General features: G+C 39.0%; 1 protein-coding gene across 1 annotated transcript; it reads right to left on the bottom strand.

Annotated features, from left to right (window-relative positions):
• Positions 1-1,948: 1,948 nt before the first annotated feature.
• On the bottom strand, positions 1,949-14,286 carry FZD4 (frizzled class receptor 4). The gene is made up of 2 exons (XM_072402378.1): positions 13,648-14,286; positions 1,949-7,074 (listed from the first exon to the last, which is right to left on the bottom strand). The coding sequence occupies exons 1-2, from the start codon at positions 13,894-13,896 to the stop codon at positions 5,746-5,748; spliced, it is 1,578 nt and encodes a 525-aa protein (XP_072258479.1). The 5' UTR covers positions 13,897-14,286; the 3' UTR covers positions 1,949-5,745.
• Between the last annotated feature and the right edge of the window lie 8,565 nt (positions 14,287-22,851).

Below are 22,851 nucleotides of genomic sequence, written 5' to 3' on the forward strand. Positions count from 1 at the left end.
ATAAAAATGCAATCATTTCTGAATCACTGTTGCAAGTGTGTACTACATGGTTGATGCGGTTAGGTAGCAATGAGATGCAGCAAAAGATGGAAAATGAACACGAGCTGATTTCTTTACCAATAAAACAATGTTGGTAAAGAGAGTCTGACCACAGACTGTTTAAGACAAGGGCTCCTGGGAGATGTAGCACTGCACCACTGCATTATGTGCATATTCAGTAACATTTGTCTGGGTCAGTATTTCTCAATCAGGGTTCTTCCAGAGGTTCCTAGAGGTTCCTTGAACAATAGCAGTTTGTGCCTCCCAGGTCAGTTTAAGTGACACCGATGATCTTTTTGTCTATCTGCAAGCGTGATATTTTTTTCCAATGGCCAGCACGGTACTACTACATTATTGTACTATGAGCTGCGGATATAGAAAGTATAGAAAGGGTTCCCTAAGACCCAAAAGTTATTTTTCAGGGTTCTCCCACGTTACAAAATTAAAGAAAGGCCGGCCTGGGCCGTCTCCCTAATAAAATGTACCATCCACTTTCATTTGTTTTTCTCTTTCCCCACCAAATCTATATTTCTCCCTATGCAGCTGCCGCCGTCACTCAACTGATGGGAGTGATTGTCTACACAAGACCTCCCGAAAACTGATAGATGTACGAGGTCAGGGAGAGAGGGGATATTTCATGTTTCAGGGTCTTTTCTATGCTTCAATAGCATTTGTTCCCCATACCTGATATGAAATATGTGTACAATTAGAAAATAGAAAATGTTTATTATACAGAATGAAAGTGAATATGCAGCACTTGTATCATATTAACTATAAGCCCCTTTGCGGGACAGTTAGTGACATGACTATGGACTTTGTAAAGCGCTACGTAATATGTCGGCGCTATATGTGTTATATTAATAAAGGCTTCAGCTATGATATTGTACAATACCTATATAGTTTGGGGGCAATTTGGGCTGTATTCCTAACAATGGAAATGATCACCTTGCAAACAATAATAAAGTTAGATTAGTGAATACGGTGATAAGTCACTTGGCAGAGAACACTCAATCAAATGCAAACATATTTAAAGAACGCTTTATTTTGTTCCACATGATTGAGCTTCATCTCATTTACTGAGATGAGTGAATGAGTAGATGAGTAGACATGAGTAGACATGAGTAGAGATAAGTAGAGATGAGTAGAGATGAGTAGGGGATAATACATTTTGCTATGTTAACAGCCTATATTGCTTTAGTAAATCATTTTCTTTGAGAATTGTATTGGCCAGGTTTTGGTCTGATCAATATACCATAGAAAGTGTTTTATTTTATGTTCAACAAGTGCAAAAATACCTGGATACTACCAGAAATGTAGTCTTCCTGTTAATTAATATTAACAGTATTTATATAGCCTATATATAATTTATATATAGGTTGCAAATGACAGACCGATACAGACAATGACACAGGAAGAGGGGAGGACCCTGCCCAGAAGAGCTTACAATCTAAGAAGGTGTTCTTAGCCATCTCAAGGCCATCTCAAGGACTACAGAACTCATTCATTCTTTCTACTGTATGCCATGGAAAAGAGAAGGTTTCTGTAGGCTGTTCCTTTTCTGATCTAGTAAGCTGAGTGATCATTGTCACCTTGAGATAGGAAATGTGACACTGCCATGATCACTAGCTTGACAAAAAAAAATAAAGCTAATGCAGCCACCTTAGTATTTACCCCAGAATTCTTTTTAAGCTGGGTGAGAAGAATCTGTAGGCGGAAGGAGGCCTCTGTATTGTGACCCAGCTTTTCAGTAACCACCCAAAAACAGCCGGGTGGATGAAAAGTGCCGGGTGGTGCACCCAGCTAACAAGGTCTGGGGAGAACACTGCCCTCATCTAAAACATCATAAAGTATAATATATTTCATTGATAATTTTGGCTTTCAGTGCAAAGTTTACAAACAAGACACATGGTTAAGCAGCTGAAAATGTGCTTTTATTTGTTTCAATAAAAAAATTAAATATAAAAATTTGTACAGAGATAAATTAGAAATTTACATATCAATAAAGACATATACAAAATATAACACCCATAAAAAGCAGTGTCTATATTTTCCAAAGAAGTTCACAAATTCATGTCTAACATGAGTAGATGACTTGTACCTGGAAGGTCGTGTCCACATGTCAATAGATGTTTCGTCAGCAGTACAGACAAAGCGCGGAAGGCCTCATTCTCATCTTTACATATAAATACACTGCTCAAGTGTCCGCTAGACTTCAAAGGCACAAGAGTGTTGTCTCTTTTTAAACTCACACTGATATAGATGCAGAGAGAAAAAATACAACTCCTATATAAATTATATTTCCATGAATTTTCAGCCTCTATTATACATTACAAGTGCATATTATTTGTTTTCCTTAATAAGCAACCACAACCTACATAGAGATACCAGCATAGTGCAGAGAAAGATCATTGCTTTCTAAGTAGATGCAGCAGACTCCCTACAGAGGTCGGACACACCCCCTGCGGAATCAGACCTACAGCTCTCCAATCAGCAAAGCTCATGCACCCAGCTGATTGGATAGCTTGGTATGACTCAGAAGGGGGTGTGTCAGACCTCAGCAGAGATCCTGCTATATTGTACTAATGTTCTTTTCTTTCAACGCAATCCAGACTGTTTAGATATTTTAAAAAATACAATATTCATTCATAGTTTTTTTTTAAGAGAAAAGACATACTATATTCATTCTGCAATTAAACCTTCCTATTCATAGATCTTTTTAAAACTATTTTCACCCAAGATTTAACTACAATTTACTGTGTAACTTTTTATCGCTTGAATCCAATGTGAATTTTGGGGGAAAATGTTACTTATCATGCCTAGCTCTCTACACATTCTCGACATGCCTTGGTACCATGATGAATTAGCTTCCACTATAAGAAGATTTCCTTTTTGAAAAATCCCACATGTGGCTTATTGCTGCCAGATATACAGACAGATACTAAACTAAGTGCCATTGTAAAATACAGCAAACATGAAGGTCATTCAAAAATTACTTTCAGGTACACAATATTATAACAACTTCAAAAGTATACCCAGAGAAAACACGCAAAAGCTTCCCCTTTATTATTGTCATCACGTACTATGGGATGCCTGTTCTGGCTAATAATAACATGGCTATTCCTTAAAAGGACCCCGCTGATGTAATGTGCAATTAATGTAAATTAAGGCAATTAAAATTAATTTGCTAGAAAAAAAAACTCCTTCCTTTCAAAACCCACTGGGGATTTTCTGCATGGTCTGGCTGCAATTTTGCAGAAGTAGAAACCCTATTAAATGATATTCTATCACAAATGTGTGTGAAGGTTCTTGTATATCTAGTAGTATAGAAAAACTCGTTCCCAACACTTTATGACCAAAAAATAGGAAAAGTCCCAATCCCATATATAGATACTACACATATATAGAATAAGAAATAGAAAAAAATAGAGCAGGGTTTTTTGCACAGAAAAAACTTATATTAGGTATAACAATCAATTGTTATACCTAATATAAGTTTTTTCTGTGCAAAAAACCATGCTCTATTTTTTTCTATTTATTATTCTGTAATATTTAGGGTTAGCACATAGTCTGTTAAAGAATCTATGTATCTTTAGGTCTCCACCAAGTATCTCTTGATTAACTTTGTACACACATATATATATAAAATTAGGAAGAAGTTACGTAAAGAAAAAGGAATTGTGGGAATTCTATTAAAATAAAGACATCAGATTATTTTATTATAATTCCAACAAATCCCTTTTCTTTAAGTAACTTGTTATCAGAGACAACTTGGTATAGAGATCATCGGATGGAACCACAGAAAGTAGTAGTAGACATCCAACACAAATGGAACTGTTGGATGCAAGGCGATAGCACTTGAAGCAAGTGAACAAAGGACTAATAGGAAAAGTATTAAAATTAATGTGGTTTTAGTAGTAGGCTTGCAAATAAATTTAAATAGGAGTTGTAAGTTTTCCCATGCTAATATGTTTTCCCAACATTTGACCTTCTATATCAAAAAGGCACCACACAAAGTTAACTAAATCTATATACAGTCACATAGCAAATAGTGCATTATTTTTTTCTCTTATAATCCATAGGAGCCTAGGCTTTCTTCCATGTATTTTCATTTATAGTGCATTTTGAACTAACCACAACAAGTTACACAAGCTGATCTTTAATGTCTGTTGACATAATTAATGTATTCCTTGCAGAGAAAGGTGATCAAACAGCTTGTGAGTCTGTAACCCTTGGAATGGGTACCCACTCCACTCATGGTAGGTATATTGCCTTTGGATAATATCCATTATGGGGGTGGAGGCAACAAAAGCCTCACCATGAAAACCAATACTGTGAGATCCATAATTCAAACAGGGTTGAATTGCAAATTGCTGGGTAATGCCTTCCTTGGAATTTGTGAATGCAACAGTGCTCTACTGAATTTTCCATATTGGGCCATTTTTCTATCATAGACAGTGGGATTGAGCCCTTTGCTGTTTGAATAAGGTGAGGTTTTTATTGTGCCCCATATCTCCTCAACTGCATCTTGTTAGTATCAATACTCTGGAACCAGTTTGCAATGTTAGTATGATCAAAAGTGGTTCTGGGCCTTTTGCAGGTCGCGGATGACTAAATGCATGGACTTCGGACTGCGCATATGAGGAAGCCATTTGTCAGTCAAAGGAGAAGAAACTTTCCCCCAAAGTGACATCATGATACCAGAACCTGCCCATTCCCCCATCGCAGATCTGAGCCTTGTGTTCAAAGACACAACTGCCCACCACCCTGACCCTGAAATGTCTCCGGGAGACATGGTCCGCAGCTCTGGCTGGTGCTCCTCCCAAGCGGGGTCCTTCTCCAGACCCCGCTAGTAGGTGCTCCGGCAAGAGCCACGACCCACCTGTCAGACAGCCGCAGGCCCACTAATAGACCAAAAAACGGGGGTTAGGGACCTCTGTCCTAGAGAAGAGCCTTTTCACAGGTGCATCAGGGGGTGCAGTATTTTTAGTGATGCTTCAGACAAGGCCAACCTTAAGAACACATCTGCCCATTGCAAAACTCAAGTAGGTTACTAGTGATTTAACATTTCTAATCCTACATGGGAACTGGGGGCTGGTTAGGTCAAAATGCACAAAAAATTAAAACACTTCAGTTCATAAGGCACCACAGAGAAAAACTCTGAAATCCAGTGTTCAATGGCTCTCTCTTTGTCTTTTTGTTAACTAGTATGTTACAGCTGTATCTTTAAATATGTCAAAATACACTTTGGGCCAAGCTTACTTAGAGAAGCTAGGATGCAAAACGTTGGGACATGTGCCCTGCACTTTAGCACTGCTTTGTTGACATGTCCCTCAGCCTGTTGTCTTGGAAGGAGCCTTCCAATCCTGTACAAGTTTTAAGACTTTACCACAAATATACCCTAAAAGAATTGCTTTCATACAGCATTGAAACACAAATATGAAAGACGGGACCATAAAAAGGCCCAGTGGTGAAGAATCATAGGTGTCAAATTAAGCTCTGCATTTCCTGAGGGCATCCACTTTTACATATTGGTCAACCTTTACATTTTAAAGCAAAGCATAAAGGAAGCCAAATGTATATTTCCAGCGCACCATTAAACTACAGAGCGCACATTCCGAAATGTCTACTAGATGAACCAATGATGTTTAAAGCCTTACAGCAAATTAGCTCGACTCAGGGCAACGTTCATAGGATTGTCTGCTTTGGCTATACCACAGTTTCATTCCCTTTGCCCGGTTTGACCCAAGCATCGGCCCTTTTCTTCCTTTTCACTTTTCCAGAGTTCACTAATTTGTTTGAACACTTTTGCCACGTATGGAGCGTCTTGGCAGACCAGATCCACATACCAGACGTGATGCCCACCAAAAGGGACATGAATATCTTGAGCATCTCCACAGCAATGTTAGAGTCATCGGCCGTGTATCGGAAAATGGTCCAATTGGAGATCTCATAAAAGTAGCAGGCGATCACACAGGTGGCCGGGACAGTGTATAAAACAGAGAAGACACCGATTTTCACCATTAATCGTTCTAACTTGTCCGTCTTGGTTCCATCTTTTTGAAGATTGGACCTGATTTTAAATAAAGCGACAAGACCAGCTGCTATAAACAAAGTTCCAATCACCAAGTAAGTGAAAAGTGGGGCCACAACAAAACCAGTTAGGGCATCAATGTTTTGATTGCCAACATAGCACAGACCGGTCAACTCGTCTGCATCAACAAGTCTCATGATCAGGATAACTATGGTCTTCACAGCTGGAATTGCCCAAGCAGCGATGTGGAAGTAGGAGCTATGCATTTCTATAGCTTCGTGTCCCCACTTAAGACCCGCTGCAAGAAACCAGGTCAGTGTCAAAATCACCCACCAGATGGAGCTAGCCATTCCAAAAAAATACATGAGCAAAAAAATAATAGCACATCCTGTGTTCTTTAGCCCTTCCTGGATGAGAACGGGTGCTGAAGCCTCCCCAAACTCACAGGATATTCTGTCTCGGCCCACGATCAATCTAACAATATAAGCAATGCTATAAATATTATAACACATGCTCAAAAAGATGATAGGTCTCTCAGGATAGGAGAAACGAGAGGAGTCAATCAAAAAAGTGAGGACGGTGAAAGCAGTGGATAAAAAGCACAAGCTGGCCCACACGGCCATCCAGATGTCAGTGAATTCCTTAGACAGGCGGCTGTAGAGACCTGCGTCATAACCGCACTTCAAGACGCAGCTCATGCTTCTCGATACCCAGGTGTACTGTTCTGAGTTTGGACCCATGGAGGTGCACTCTTCTCCCGGCTGCACAGCTGTTTTACTGTGCATTGGAACCTCCTCATCTCCAGGGCCTTCCATGCACATGTGATTGTGGTCATTTTGGGGTGGAAATTTGCTACAGTTCAAGCTTTCTGGCCAAGCAAATCCAAATTCCTTGAGGACAGGTTCACATCTTTTCTTTACAGAAAGGCACATGCCACCACAGGGGCCGATGGGGATGTTTATTTTCTCTGTACACATTGGAACGTACACAGAACAGAGGAAAAACTAAAGGAAAAAAACAAAACAAAACATGAGATTAGGGTGCATGAAAAAGTATTACAAACAAATATACTAAACATATATTATATATATAATGCAAAGATGCAAAGGGCAGTGTTCTCCCCAGCCCCTTTTAGCTGGGTGCACCACCGGGCACTTTTCTGTACCCACCTTGCTGTTTTTGGGGGGTTACTGAAAAGTTGGGTCACAATACAGGGACCGCCACCTGCCTACAGGGTCCTCCCATTTAGCCTAAAATACATTTCTGGGGAGAATACTGAAGGGTAACACATATTAGTATGCATGTATGTAATTTGGGACTGTTTGCATAAAAAAAGATATTTTACTTTTGTTTTAAGTTTTAGATCAAGGCTCCACCTAAAGCTAGAAGCTAGGTAGATAAAAAAGGGGCAAATTATTTCAGTTCAGTAATAATTCATACCGCTTTTTTAAATGTAGGCAGTATATGTATCTGAATTTATTTGCTATCAGCCTGAAACAGAGGAGCTCGAAGTAGGAAAGGAGAAACACCACAAAGTGCAAATTAAGTATTCTGCACTTCATGGTGACAGAACAGAGAACATCTCATCAGTTTATTACTACTCATGTTACTCTCCAGTAATGCAATAGGGGTGGCGAGAATACCTATAGGAAAAAGTTAAACTGCAGCTGGGCAGGTCAGGTCCCCTCCCTTCCTAGGCAGGTCTATGCCATGTAGATGTAAATCTCAGGAATAGATAGAAAAAGAAATATAAATCACTTGAAGGAAAAGGGGCTCTCATGTATAGATTTCATCAGCAATTTTAGTTATTTGCTTTGAGTTCAGCTTTAAGGAGTTGGAGGGTTTTTGCAACACCGAGTATGCAAAGGCGTAGGATTGCCAAAATGCAAAGATCTGGAGATCAGCTGTTCCTATTATTTTATTTCCTTTTATTTGCTCAATTATCTATAAAAGTATAAAAGAATACCTTTTAGAAAAGTATAAAAACATAAGTTATACATAACTTTTATTTGTAAAAGCAAATCTACAAATGTTCCATAAACAAAAGACCCCTGAAATGCATTAAATTGTTGGATGTATGGAAAAAAACAACACAATTTTAATAGGTTGTCTTCAGATCTTTTTTGCACTACTATATAATCTCTTACCCAGATACAAGTTCATTACATTGTTTAGGCTGGAACAAAGAAAGTTTTGGTAAAGTGATTGTATCAAAATTGTACAATCAAACTACATTCTGTATAGCAATCCTAACAGATATTATATATATATATATATATCATAGTAAAAAAAAAACACCTGTAATGGTAAAATCAACAAGTATTTTTTTTATATCCCCAGCATATTATTATATTATTTAAAACAATTCCTATGCATACTACAAAATGACAGATTGAGCTTTGATTTATATCACTACTAAACTTTTTAACTTTTCAATTTTTCACCCAACCTGGTACTCATCTTTTCAGTGTCATTTTGTTTGGCAAACCTAATACCCTCTCTTTTTAAGCTGTGAGGAGTTCAATCTATTGAAAGCCTGAGTTTAGAAATGTAATACAAGAGCTAATGTAAACTAAATACTTTCCTAATCAAGCCTGGGGTAAACACTAGTAAGAGCTCCTGGCACACAATGATTTATTTTATATTCAGGCCTGACCTTTCAACTTCTAAGCAATTTTGTTCCTAAACCATCTCTTAGACTTGGAGTTTTGTTAATCCGATGTATCATAAACTGTTTGCTTTTCTTGATTAACTGCTGTGAATTATCATGTAGCTTATCAGCAATCTTCCCACCCATAGGTAAACCCAGTAGAAGGACTCCATCTGGAAATCTTTCAACTGCCTCTTTGTTAAAACTTCCCTCTCTCCTCCACAGTCTCAATACTCACTTTCTTTTCATTTTGCTGCCTTAAAGCAATTATCACCGAGATCTCACTAATGGGGAATTCAATATGCCCTGTTTTTTTTCTAACAAGTTGAAATTAGCAGGCTTTCTAATCAGACTCCCACAGATGAAAAAAGGAAAACATGCAGAAAATTGATCAGCCCTTACATTCCTGTGGAGCAGTTTGTCACTCTTACAAAGAAATGAAATCCTTATATCAATAATGCATGCAAAGAGTCAAAGTGGATCACCTTGCAGCCAACCATCCACAAGCCTGGAGCCAAAAATTATCGCTAGGTTGCACTGGTGACTGGCAAGACTGAACTGTGCTTAAAAGTTATTGTGCGGGATGAAATATTCCAACTGGGGATTGTGCAAGTTTGAGCCTTTTAGGTTGTATAACCAAATAAATGAGCTAATGCCAAGTAATGTTGCAGATTAACAACACGTTCCAATCAAAACTGTGAATTTAAGCAAACCTTAGGGCAAAGCAACAGATAAGCTTTTAATCTTCTCATCCCCAGTGGCAAATACTTACCTTTCCTTCACTCCTCCAAATCTCTGCTTAGTGCCAAGAGACAAAGGAAATATCTGGTCCTTCTCAGTATGGAGGAGCATATGAATCTACGTTACCTTACGAGGCCAAATTTGGTTTGTAATATAGGGATTTTCTAGGAACTAGTGACATGTACCTGACCCAAGATGGATCAAAATGGTGGATTAAAAGTAATGTAAATGTTACATGGGAAAGGGCAGATTGAGTTTAGGAATTGCTTTAAATAGCCCATACCACCATGTTTAAAAAACACACAATAACAATAATAACAATAACAATATATAATAAACTGAAACATTTAGCTTGTATGTTTTAGAAGGAAGGCCGCCTTATGTTTGCTCATTTCAATTTGTGTATATATATATCATTCTTATTTCTTACATTACTGGAATTAAAAAAACACCAGAAATTCACATAATAGCCTAGCTACATCTTTTTTAAACATAAGCAAAAAATGACTTAGCAAGTGTAAAGAAAAAAATGGTTTCAATTTGTTTCTAGAAGTTTAGAAACCCCTGCTGTGTGTTTGAATAAGAGGGCTCGCAAGATTCTGTATCAAAAAGAAATATTAGGAAAAAAGCTAAGAATTCACTGTATCTGTTGTGTCCTTTGCAACTTTTTAACTGTAGCAACTGTTAGACGTCAAGCAGCTTATTAGAGAATGGAACTGCTGATCTAAATTTTGGAGCAACGCAGCAACTTTGCCACTCCATCACAGAAAACTGGATTAGTTTGACTTAACTTGTAGGTATTTATGAGTCTTTAATATATATATGAGAAAACTGTTATAATTGATAACTTCAAGAGGGGAAGAATGGAGACTTGAAAGGAATCCATTGATATGTCCATAGAGTTATTAAAATGAGACAGAGAAGGTGGAAGTTCAGCAGCAGAGATAAGAATGGCTTGGACTTGCACATATATATATGAGAGTGTTCCAATGGTCAAGCTGAGAACATGCTCTGACATTTTAGCTGTATTATCGGAGAAGAAGTGAATGTGGGAGAGAGACAATAAGAGGTAGGTAGTAGGTTATGTGAGTCTTAAATGAGAGACAGGAATCAAAAATTTCCCCTTAAGTAACAAAGTTGGAGAAATTAAGTCACCGCTCCACACAATAATTTTTTCAGGAAAGTAAAAGGAAATGATGTAACAAACATTACAAATTTTGTTTACTGATATAAAGTTTAAGGAGCTGAAAGCAGATACTCGGGAACATTAGGGAATAATGTTCAGAAACCAAAGGGTTGAGCAACGTGATTTAGGGAAATGCGCCAGCCAACAGACCATGATCATGGGCATACATGAAAATAAGGAGTTCAAGAACCTTGAGGAACACCAACCAACTAAGACCAAAGACACTGTGCAAATTTGAAACAATGAAATTCCTTTGTGACAGACATAATCTTTATCTTTACAAAGGGAATCTGAGCCACTTTCCACCTCTAGATAACTAAACCTGTCAAATGCACACTGCAGTAAAGTATTTCCTAATGATAGTCTACAAAAATAGGATTGTAAAAGATCCAGGGACCAGATAACAAATAAAACTTGACCTCAGTTTACAAACTAATAAATATTTGTTGGAGGGAAAGGAAGTGGATAAGGAAGATGGACATCCATTGTAGTATACTAGAATAATGAAATTAGGTCTTCGTCTATTTGAATTAGGTCTTGTCACTTAAAATAATAAGAAGTAGGGAGAAAGTTAGTAACTATTTACGCTGGTGGTATAAGATGCTTAGGGATCCTTGAGCCTTCATGGCATTTGTTTGCAATTTACGTACAGGTGCACTTTAATAAGAACACATGTTACTGGCTTGTCTATTAGAACCTAAGACTACATACTACTTCTAAACGTTCCAGCTATAGACAGACAAACACTTAAACCCTCTAACTATTTTTAACTGGAGTGTGATCTTCTGTACTTACTAACCATAGGCTGAGGGCCTAGACTTGTCAAGTGCACACTGCTTCTGAAAACTTTCTGTACATTATATTTCCCAAACAAGTTCTGCCTATAACACAATGCAAGACTTTGACATGAATGATCAATTGCATACTATTTCCCCTGAAACTTTATTTTTTGGAGAGTAGGAATAAATTTGAGCAAAGCCAACCGAAACGCCAAAGATGAGGATCAAAATGATTTTATAGATACTTGAAACTTCTAGGGGGGATTAGGAGGAATATTTGATTCACCATCAGTCATTAATTAGTTGACAACATTTTGGAGGGTTTTTTACATAGTATTTTGAACTTTATCATATGTTCCCGTTATAACATTACCCTCTGTAAGAAATTCAAGAACCCTTTCAATGAGATCTCGCCTCTGGGAATTCAACAGGTTAAAGAAGTCACTGTCCCACCAAACTCCACCTGTGACTCCATTGCTCTCTGGTATATTAGCCCTATCAAATGTTAAATTCTGACTATTCTCTTACCATAGCAAAGCAATTATTGTCATTCAAATTCACTAGAAACTTCAATTATTTCCAACCTGTACCTATACTGTCTGCTTTTGGAATGGTATATTTACTGTAAACATTTGCTGACAAAGAAACCCAGGCATCCATTTGTCAGAGTTAAGGCTTAAACTGCTTCTAGTTATATTATTGAGGAATGCAAATGCATGCGTTATTCTGACTGTGAGGGTAATTCAACTGCTACGGTTGGGGTCCACCCATGACAAAGAGACAGAATGATAAGGCCAACCTGGAGTAAACATGCCGCTTTACAATTTAATGAACCATAGCCAGTCCTCCAAAGTCACCTGAATCCAGACAAAGTCAATCAAGTCCTGTATAATAATACAAGACATTATTACTGGTCAAAGACTAACAGCAGTTAAAGCGGGCAAGGCAAACATGAGAGAGTACGTTAATTATTAACAAGAACAATTTCTATTTTATGTTTAAGTTAATGATAGTTTCTCAAATGACTCATTATAAAGGATTTCCACCAGGAAAGATTAAATAGTAATGTAATAACAATAACAATAAAGCGTAATGACTTATAAAAGATCATTTTATCCTTCACATGATTTCATTTTCTGGTATTTGCCAGACATAATATATAGTTTCCTATTACTCTTGGGAAGAGTGTGCCTAAATTTCTGGGTTTGCCCCTGTGCAAAGAAAGAGAGTCCCACTATACCTGTGGGATGGTTAATTTAGTTTACATTACAATGTGGAGAAAGGAAAGGTGGGACCGTTGGGACAGAGGCAAAATGTGAAGAACTAAAGCTAAAAAATGGATAACTAAACAAAAAGTCAAAACGTGGTGAACTAAAGCAAAAAGCCAATGAAAATCCCCATCACTGACGGCACCGAAGCCACCAATGCAGCACCAAAACCAGACATTCAACATCTACCATAAGCCAAAATCTATTTCAAGTCCTCAACAACTGATAGATTTGAAAGCTTTAGGGTGGTATCAGGACTTTCCACAGCAACAAATAAACCAAGGGGTGCAATAAGATGCCAAATGAGCCTGATTGCTGGGAAAAAATCAAAACCTTCATGGTTTCTCTTGGAAATACACCAGTGTTGAAAACTTTACAAACAAACTTTAAAATAAACATAAACTACCCAATTCACGTTCCTCGTTTTGCAACATTGGAATTCTAAGTAAATATGTTTAAACAAAAGGGGACAAAAAAAACAAAAAACAAAACAAACCAATACAGATTTCATAATCCAAGATAGCAAATAAAGCTGGATTTACATTACGCCACTATAAAAACCCTTCATATTAGCAGACGTATTTTTAGCAAGTGATGCGTTTTGTAGCAATTACTATTTAAACCTGTTAACTAGAATGCATTAACACGTGTTTATATGTTAGCCATTGTTGCTAGTTTACCTCCAAGCAAGGTGTGCTGGGCACAAAAATTCAAGTCAGTTTTTCCATGCAATGCGTATTAAAGGGGCCTAATGATTACAAGAAACAAATTAAAAATGTGCATCAGTGCATGTCAAAGCATTATAAAAATCATAACAATGCATACAAGTATAAAGTTAATCTTAAAGAAACAGCAATATCTTTTTGCAAAAGATGCAATATTTTGGACTAGAATGCCTAAAAGTGAACTTCCACCCCCAATGTGACCCCACACATTTCTGGCCACATACCCACCTGTAGTTGGCTGGAGCACCCATACTGTATGAGAGGGGTGAAGGTGGTAAGTTGAAGTTCTGCATCTGTTTGCAGTTCATGCCCCACTAGGTTGGGCATCTTGGTCACATTGTAGCCCAAATTCTGACACATGGAGATTCTGATTGGGTCGCAGCGCCTCTCCTCTTCATCCCCAAAACTGTACACTTCCATGGCCAAGGAGCACAGCACAGGCAAGTAGAAGAGCAAAGACCACAACATAGAACCCATCTTCTAGTCCACTGGTCACCATACAATAACCAAGCCTGGGATCAGAATACAAATCCTACAAACTTTTTGCTTTACTATGTCCACTCCAATAGTCCAGGCAAACCCAATGTTACAAAGTTCTTGGATGCTTTAACTTGTCCTTATAGTCCAGGCAGCCAGATCTTGAAATGAGAGATATAAGCAAATCCACAAAAAAAGTTACAAAGTTGCAGAAAGTTTCCTCCTTGGTGTAATCCAGGGGAAAGGAGGAGATCAGTTGTGCTGCAGAACAATGGTCAACCTCCTCCAGATTGTATGACCACAGGCAGAGATGTCTAGCTGAGCTCTCCTGCAAGCTCAATGGCTCAAATAGCTGGAGCTGAGCTGCTTCTAACTGCAAGAGGAGGAGGCAGGGGAGGGATGGATGTGGAGCCTGCTGCTCTCAGAGTACGGTATCCATTGAGGCTCAGATCAGGCTAAGGATCTCAAGTTTCCTTCTGTAAAGCTCAGGCTACAATGTTGTTACATTAACTCCTCCTGTGCCTAGATGACCTGTCCTCCAGAAAGGGGAGTAAAGAATCCTTCCCCCAATTCTGCCTCCCAATCTGACCTGAAGGGTTAATGAGGTTTCCTGTGTTGCTAAGGGAATTTCTCTCTAGAGATTTTCACACTGGTATCAGATAAACCTTTCAGACTGTAATTTAGGGATTCCTAAGGATTTTGGTCTGGGGTTGTGTGTGTTTGTCTTGCACTCAAGTTACACTGTGTGAAAGCGCTGGAGGTCAAGAAGGGAATTCACACTCCTTACTATGGAGACCCCATAAAGATGGCCGTTAGGTTATTATTACATATTTATATATAGAGTCAATATTTTAAGGTGTTTTATAGAGTGGGTTGGTAATTCACCAGTTGTCCCTCGAAAAAGTTCAGCATGGAGGTTAGCACTCAGGACTTTGCAGCGCTAGGTCCCAGGTTTGAATCTCGGCCAGGACACTATCGGCATGGAGTTTGACGGTTCTCCTTGTGTTTGCGTGGGTTTCCTCCCTATTTCAAAAACATGCAGTAAGATTATTTAGTTTAATTGGCTGCCCCCTAAAATTGACCTTAGACTGCATTAAAAAGATTAAAAGACATTACCATATGACTATGGTAGGGACATTAGATTGTGAGCTCCTTTGAGGGACAGCTAGTGACATGACTATGGAGCGTTATGTAATATGTCAGTGCTATATAAATACTGTGTAATAATAATAAGGCAGGGCTGTTAGATTCTAGTCCTCGAGGGCCACATGGGAAGCAGGATGTAAACTAGGTATCATATTCTGATTCTTTTTAAACCACGTTAAAGGTAAAGCCATCTAATAAATAGGGTATGTATCCTGGCTTTTAATGAATGGAGCCCAGCTATGATATTGTACAATACCTATATAGTTTGGGGGCAATTTGGTATGTACACTTAACAATGGAAATGATCACATTGCAAATGATAATAAAGTTAGATTAGTGAATACGGTGATAAGTCACTTGGCAGAGAACACTCAATCAAATGCAAACATATTTAAAGAACGCTTTATTTTGTTGCACATGATTGAGCTTCACCTCACTAAAGCTGCGTACACACGGCAAATTTTGTCTCGCCCGATAATCGGTATCGGCCAATTATCGGGCGAAAATCTGCCGTGTGTACAGTCGGTCGTCGTCCATCGTCCGACGACCGTCCTGGCGGATCCATGGACGATGGACGACGACCGATCCTAATGAAAGGGAAGGGGAGAGCGCGCAGCAGGGTGCCGCTCCGTCGCTCTCCCCCTCCCCTCTCCATAGAGCATGAACGGTGCTGTATGTACAGCATTGTTCATGCATCGTGCAGTCTTTTCTCGTTGGAAAGGATCGTGAAAGATCCTTTCCAACGAGAAAAATTGCAGGTGTGTATGCAGCTTAAGTGAAATATCCCTGGCAAGGGGATAATACATTTTGCTATGTTAACAGCCTATATTGCTTTAGTAAATCAATCTCGTTGTGAGGGTGAATTGGATTTGCCCCTTTTGGTCTGATCAATATACCATAGAAAGTGTTTTATTTTATGTTCAACAAGTGCAAAAATACCTGGATACTACCAGAAATGTTCTGACCATCGTCATGTCCCTAGGATAATCTAAGACTAGTTTTGGAGGGAAGCCAATTAGCCGACTGTTATGTTTTAAGAATGAGAGAGAAAACTGAAATGTTCAGTGGAAACCCTTCTAAACATGGAAAGGACATGTAAACTTCACGTAGATAGTGTCCTGACTCAAATCTTGACCCTAGTGCAAGAAGGCAAGAGTGCTAGCTGCAAGGTCATGCAGCTGTTAATATTAGTATTAAACATTATTATTATAACACCAACATATTACGCAGCGCTGTACATTAAATAGGGGTTGTAAATGACAGACAGATACAGACAGTGACACAGGAGGAGGAGAGAGCCTGCCCGAAGAGCTTACAATCTAGGGGATGTTGCTTTTTGATCATGCCAAATGCTCGTTTCGTAGGAGCATGTGTGTCGAAGCTGGCTTGACCTGCAGCTCTAACATGCACATGTGTCCTGGTTAAGATTCAATCCTTGACTGTAGCGCAGAAATACAGGAGTGCTAGTCACAACGCCATGTAGATGCAGTCAGGCCATACAGTTGTTTTTTTAATCAGATATTTTGGAATCATGCATCAGGTTTATTTCACCTGTGTGTGTCAAAGCTACCTTGTCCCGCAACTCTTACATTCACACAAACATGGAACGAACATGCACATGTCATGCACATAGTGTCCTGGTCAATATTCATACCATGACTATAGAGCAGAAGGCAGGAGTGCTAGCTACAACGTCATGCAGATGCAGTTTGACCATACAGTTTTTTTCTTAATCAGTTGTTTTATTATATATGCATCATGTTTCTTTTGCAGGAGCAAAGCTAACTTGTGCTGCAACTCTTACTCTCACAGAAACATGGAAAGAACACGCAAACTTCATTTAGATAGTGTCCTGGTCAACATTTAAACCTTGACCCTAGAGCAGAAAGGCAAGAGTGCTAGCCAAAACGTCACACAGATGCAGTCTGACCATAGAGTTGTATTTCAATCAGTTATTTTGTGATCTTGCATTTCTAGAGCTGCCCCGACTCTCTGGAATGGTCTTGCTCATGCTATTCGGCTCGCTCCTACTTTCTGCTCATTTAGAGAGAACTCAAAACCCATTTTTTTTTCAAAACTTGCCTACCCATCTTCTTCTGTCTTTTGAAATTGTCACTACTTCCCACCACTCCATATCTCCTCTCCTATTGTATGTAAATTCCCCCACCTACTAGATTGTAAGCTCTTCGGGGCAGGGTCCTCTCCTCCTCCTGTGTCACTGTCTGTATCTGTCTGTCATTTGCAACCCCTATTTAATGTACAGCGCTGCGTAATATGTTGGTGCTATATAAAACCTGGTTAATAATAATATTAATATTAATAATCATTTCACAGAAGCATGTAGTGTCAAAGCAGCCTTTTCCTGCAGCTCATACTCTGACAACCACCGTGTCTACTGATAAGCACGTATGGGTTCAATCTGTTAGGCTGTACACACTTGCAATGGTACTCGTCCGATAATCGGCTCAGGGCTCCACGGATCCATGGACGATAGACGACGAGCTTAATGGAAGTGAAACGGGGGAGAGAGTGCAGCAGGGGGCCGCTCCATCGTTCTCCCCCTCCCCTCTCCATAGAGCAGAATGGTGCTGTATGTACAACACTCGTTCATGCATCATGCAGTCCTTAGTCGTTGGAAATAATCCTGAAAGATCCTTTCCAATGACAATTATTGCACGTGTATATGCAGCCTAAGGCTTTGTACACACACTAGGTAATTGCTAGCAAGACAAATGATCATAATCCTTTGGTGGAAATCTAGCACATGTACAGCAATCCCCCAATGTTGTTTAGTGATCCAAAGTGGCTGATTACTACATTTTTTAACCCATTGTGATTTCCTATGGAGGAAGATACAGCAGGATGCCTCCAGCTCATCCTCCCCCTCCCCTCTCCATGTGTGCACAACGGTCTCATTCATTTTAGTGTCACTGGAAACAATCACCGGAGACAGATATTTACTATCTGTACATAGCTCAATTCTAAACTATCCCAACTATGGGACATATATAGAAATACACAGAGAGCAGGTTCACCTAGAAGCATGCATGATATGCAAGAAGCACACATAATGGAGTGTGGATGATAACCCCAGGTCTGTTTTTAACTGCTTTCCGCTATGTTTTTACTATTTGCATGGAGTTTGCAGGTTCTACCGATGTTTGCGTGGGTTTCCTCCTCCATTCCAAAAACATGCAGTTAGGGTAATTGTCTTCCCCCCTAAAAAATTGACCCTAGACTGTGGTAATGACATATGACTATGGTAGGGATATTAGATTGTGAGCTCCTTTGAGGGACAGCTAGTGGCATGACTATGCACTTGGTACAGTGCTGCGTAATATGTTGGCGCTATATAAATAATGTGTAATAATAATAATGATTATACCTACAGCTGTTGGGGGTTTTAAATAAAAATATATGGCAAAATTAGCATAATCATAACTATATAAGTACTGTGTTATAATAATAACGTTTCCCTGGACACAGGGGGTTCTAGTGAGATATTTTTGCATTCTGGCCAAATGCAATCCTTGCTGCATTTTTCATTTAAATGCATGCATTTCAGCAGAGCTCCATGGAAATGGCCACCTATATAGACCCATAAGTCTACACAAAAGCAATCCTTAGCATTCTCAATGCATTGTAATCAATGTTGCATTTGGAACTATTTCTGTGCCACGCCTCCTATTGTATGTTAATTCCCCTCCTCTTAGATTGTAAGCTCTTCGGGGCAGGATCCTCTCCTCATCCCGTGTCACTGTCTGTATCTGTCTGTCATTTGCAACCCCCATTTAATGTACAGCGCTGTGTAATATGTTGGCGCTATATAAATCCTGTTTATTAATAATAATAACACCTGAACAAAAAGCTGTAAGCTGATTCAAACTAATTGTAAATGTGCTTGTGAATTGACACTGATCAAGGAGGCAATCAGAATAGGAACAATGAAGTCCTTGTCTCTCTATCTAGTAATCAGGTATAGGCAGATTGTGGACCATACTGCTGAGCGTACTACCACGCAATACGGCCTGGTCCCGGGCCTCCGCCAGCCTGTAACTGACCTCATCTCTGAATTTTGCTGTCTCCTCCTGTCAGGAAGCTTCCATTGTTACATGGACAGCACTGTGCAATATAGAAGGTGTCTGGCTGGCTCCTGGAGCCAACTACCTTCCCCCAGTCTAAAGCTATGTAAGCATGCTAAGTTTTTATCAGCAAAGACAAAATGTTTATGGCCTGGGGCTAAAAATCTAGCATCTGTCTAGCTGTCCTCCAACTCTGCTCAGTGATCCCTTAATGAGTGACTATTGCTGTTTCCAAGACACATTGGTGTTCTCAGGACAGTGAAAGAGCAGAATTTAATCAAAAAGGTCATTACTTTTGTTCACTTTTGACATGTTCCTTCTCTGTATCTGTGCATGCAATACACCTGATTGCTTCTCATTCCTCCCTTCCCTTTCCCAAGGACATACCCACCCAAATATTGGTACGTACACTAGTTGCATTAAAATATTTTTACGTATAGTTAAGTAGTAATGAATACAAAGCTGCATTGTTCTGTCTTTTATATCTAATTGGAGTTCAGCTTTTAAGAGTTTCCAATCCAGTGTTAACATATTCATGCTCATAGCTGATTCTGTATTGTCCATTAGAGGGATACATTAATTGTTGTCCTGACACTTAACTCCCACAGCATTTCCGCTTCATTTAGCTTCAGCCGTGTGAACTAAGTCTTAAGGGAGGTCTGGTAACCTCCAATGGAGAGGTCAATACAGGCTAAATGTCCACCAGCTGTAATGTCTTTACCATATATAAAGAGGCAAGGGGGGATACAAGGTATATAGGGGGAGCATATAATTGAGACTGGTAACAAAATCCAAAATCATAATAGATGATAATAGAAATAGATCAGATGTAAACAATCTGTCCTGGTCATTGGTGTTAGTACACAGGAGCAGATTGTCTAACAATTTTGTGCTTGAGTGGCCCTATCGATATTCCAATTGCTAATTGATTGCTTGGATGTTCCAGAACATTGGATAAGTTTTTGCCCTTGTGATCATTTATTCTGAATAGAAAGTAACTAGTATTCTGGGCAGATGTACTCAATTGTTTGTGTACACAATACATCTCGTAAACTTTCAATGCATATTTACCAACAACAAATTAATTGGAACCCAAAAATAATTCCATTTTAATTGGTTTGCTGCTGAATTACCTTCATGATCATTTCAGATCTGGAGGTTTCATCAGATCAGAAACTGGTTCACAAGAGAAAATGTCCCCTCGTGTACCAGCCCCTACACTCACTCTTTTCATTGACAGACAAATTTGCTTCTATAGAAACCTAAGTCATTCCAATCACACCCACACAAGGGAAGATTCCCCCCTGCTGTCCCAGCCAATATGTGGCTCCTGCTTGACATATTGTGTGAATAGCCCCATGCTGAGCTCCCCCAGAGCCATCAATATATTTACACTCCAGTTACAAAGCAAGTTTAATGGATGCCACTCCTGACCCAGAGTCATGTTCGTCCATACTCATGAACATTACACAAGAAGTTTATTCTATTTTATTGACCATAATATTGGTGAACATTTAAAAATACCTAAAAAGCAAACTTCAGTTCTCTGCTTATACTGGAGCAGCATGGTGGCTCATCGGTTAGCACTATGGCTAGGTCCCAGGTTCAAATCTTGGCCAGTACACTTTCTGCATGGAGTTTGTAGGTTCTCCCTGTGTTTGTGTGGGTTTTCCTTCTGGTACTCTGGTTTCCTTCAACATTACAAAAATATGCAGTTAGATTAATTGGCTTCCAATATGTCTGTGTTATAGACATATGACTATGGTAGGGACATTAGATTGTGAGCTCCTTTGAGGGACAGCTAGTGACATGACTATGGACTTTATACAGCGCTGCGTAATATGTGCGTAATATCAGTGCTTTATAAATACTGTGTAATAATAATAATGATTATACCTACAGCACATTAGCATGGCCAAGCGCTGTTAACGAAGTTTTAAATAAAAACAAAAATTTAAGCAAAAGTAACACAATCATAACCTTATGAAAATATATAAACTGTTTTCAGTAATATTCTTGAAACTAAAGAAATAATAAAACAAAAGAGAGGCAGATTGTAAGAACTGTGGTGCCAGTGACACCTTAAGCTGCATACACACGTGCAATTATAGTCATTGAAAAGGATCTTTCACCATCCTTTCCAATGACTAAGCACTGCACGATGCACGAATGAGTGCTGTACCTTTCTGCTCTATGCAGAGGGGAGGGAGAGAAAGAAGGAGGGGCACCCCACTGTGCTCTCTCCCCCTTCCCTTGCATTAGGATTGTTCATCGTCCATCGTCCGTGGATCTGCCAGAGCAGTCATTCGGACGCTTTACACACGCCAGATTCTCGTCTGATCCTGATTCTCGTCCTGAGCCAATTATCGGGAGAGAACCATGGGACGTGTATACGTAGCTTTACAAATAGGGTTAGTGGTCAATGTAGGTGAAAGATCATTTTGCCATTGCTCTTTTCTTATGGAACCCCTAGCTAGCTCAGGAGGTCCCTAGGAGGTCATTGGTTTAGGGTTAAGCTAGGTACAAATATCAGATGATTCTCATCTAAGACAAATAGTAATTCCCATCCTAGGCAAAATTCTGATATGTTTACAATGGTTCCCATGGTGGATTGATGAACGATCCATCAGCAGTGACCTCTCTGCACCCTTATGAAGGAAAGCACAATGGGCCACTAGCTCGTCCTCCCCTAACCTTTCTCCATAGAACCGACCTGGGATGTGTGCACAGCGCTCATGTGTTCATGTGTTACTGGAAACCAATACAAAACATCATTTCCAGTGGCAATCATCTGATGTCTGTATGGAACTTTATTCTATTTGTGGTCTCTAAAGACATAAACGCACACAGTAGGCAAAAACTTTGGGACCAGGCTGAGGGGATACAGAACACCATGAGGTCTATTTATGAATTTGTATATTCACACAACACTTGTACACATTTCTCACACTGAATTTAATTAGGAAAAATGTATGAATCACAAGTAAAAGTTGATTCACACAATATCCAGTTAGATAAAAATGGGCCTGATTTATTAAAGTTCTCCAAGACTGGAGGAGATAGACTATCATGGTAGAACCAGCAAACCCGATCTTGTCCAGGATTGAAGGCATTTGCCAATAAATAGCGAATGACTTTTAAGAAATCTACCTTCTCTAGTCTTGGAGAGCTTTAATAAATCAGATCCAGTGTATCAAGTTTGGATAAAGTTGGGTAAATCCTGAATGAAAACAATAATAATTAGACTCCCCTTTGTTTTATATATATTAACATAAAACAATCAAAATATATAATTTTGTAGTGGCATTCTCTATGGAATAACAGTAAGTGTGAATTTTAGTTAAAGGCTTTCTGTATGTTAATTGTTTTTGAACTATGAGGACAATGAGGTCATCAAGTGAAGAGCCCCAGAGGTTCAGTGAAGTGATACCATATCTTGCTAATGCCTATGCAAAGTACAGAATAATCTATCCTATTCACAACTGGGCTGATGTGAAACAGATACTGTCAAACTAGACACTTCATTTACATTTAACAGATACAAAGCAGCCACAGGGTGAGGTATGCTAAACAAAAAACATAAAGAACTAAAAATAAAACACAAACATTCAGTCTAAATCCAATCATTAAAATCTTATCCTTTATCGGAGTAATCAGCAACTTTTATTTTAATTAACTTAGTCCTACTTTAGTGCAAAATATTGTATCCTGTAAGAGGTTGATGCTT

The sequence above is a fragment of the Pyxicephalus adspersus genome, chromosome 1 (genome assembly GCF_032062135.1).
Source record: "Pyxicephalus adspersus chromosome 1, UCB_Pads_2.0, whole genome shotgun sequence".
In the NCBI taxonomy this organism is placed as follows: Eukaryota; Metazoa; Chordata; class Amphibia; order Anura; family Pyxicephalidae; genus Pyxicephalus; species Pyxicephalus adspersus.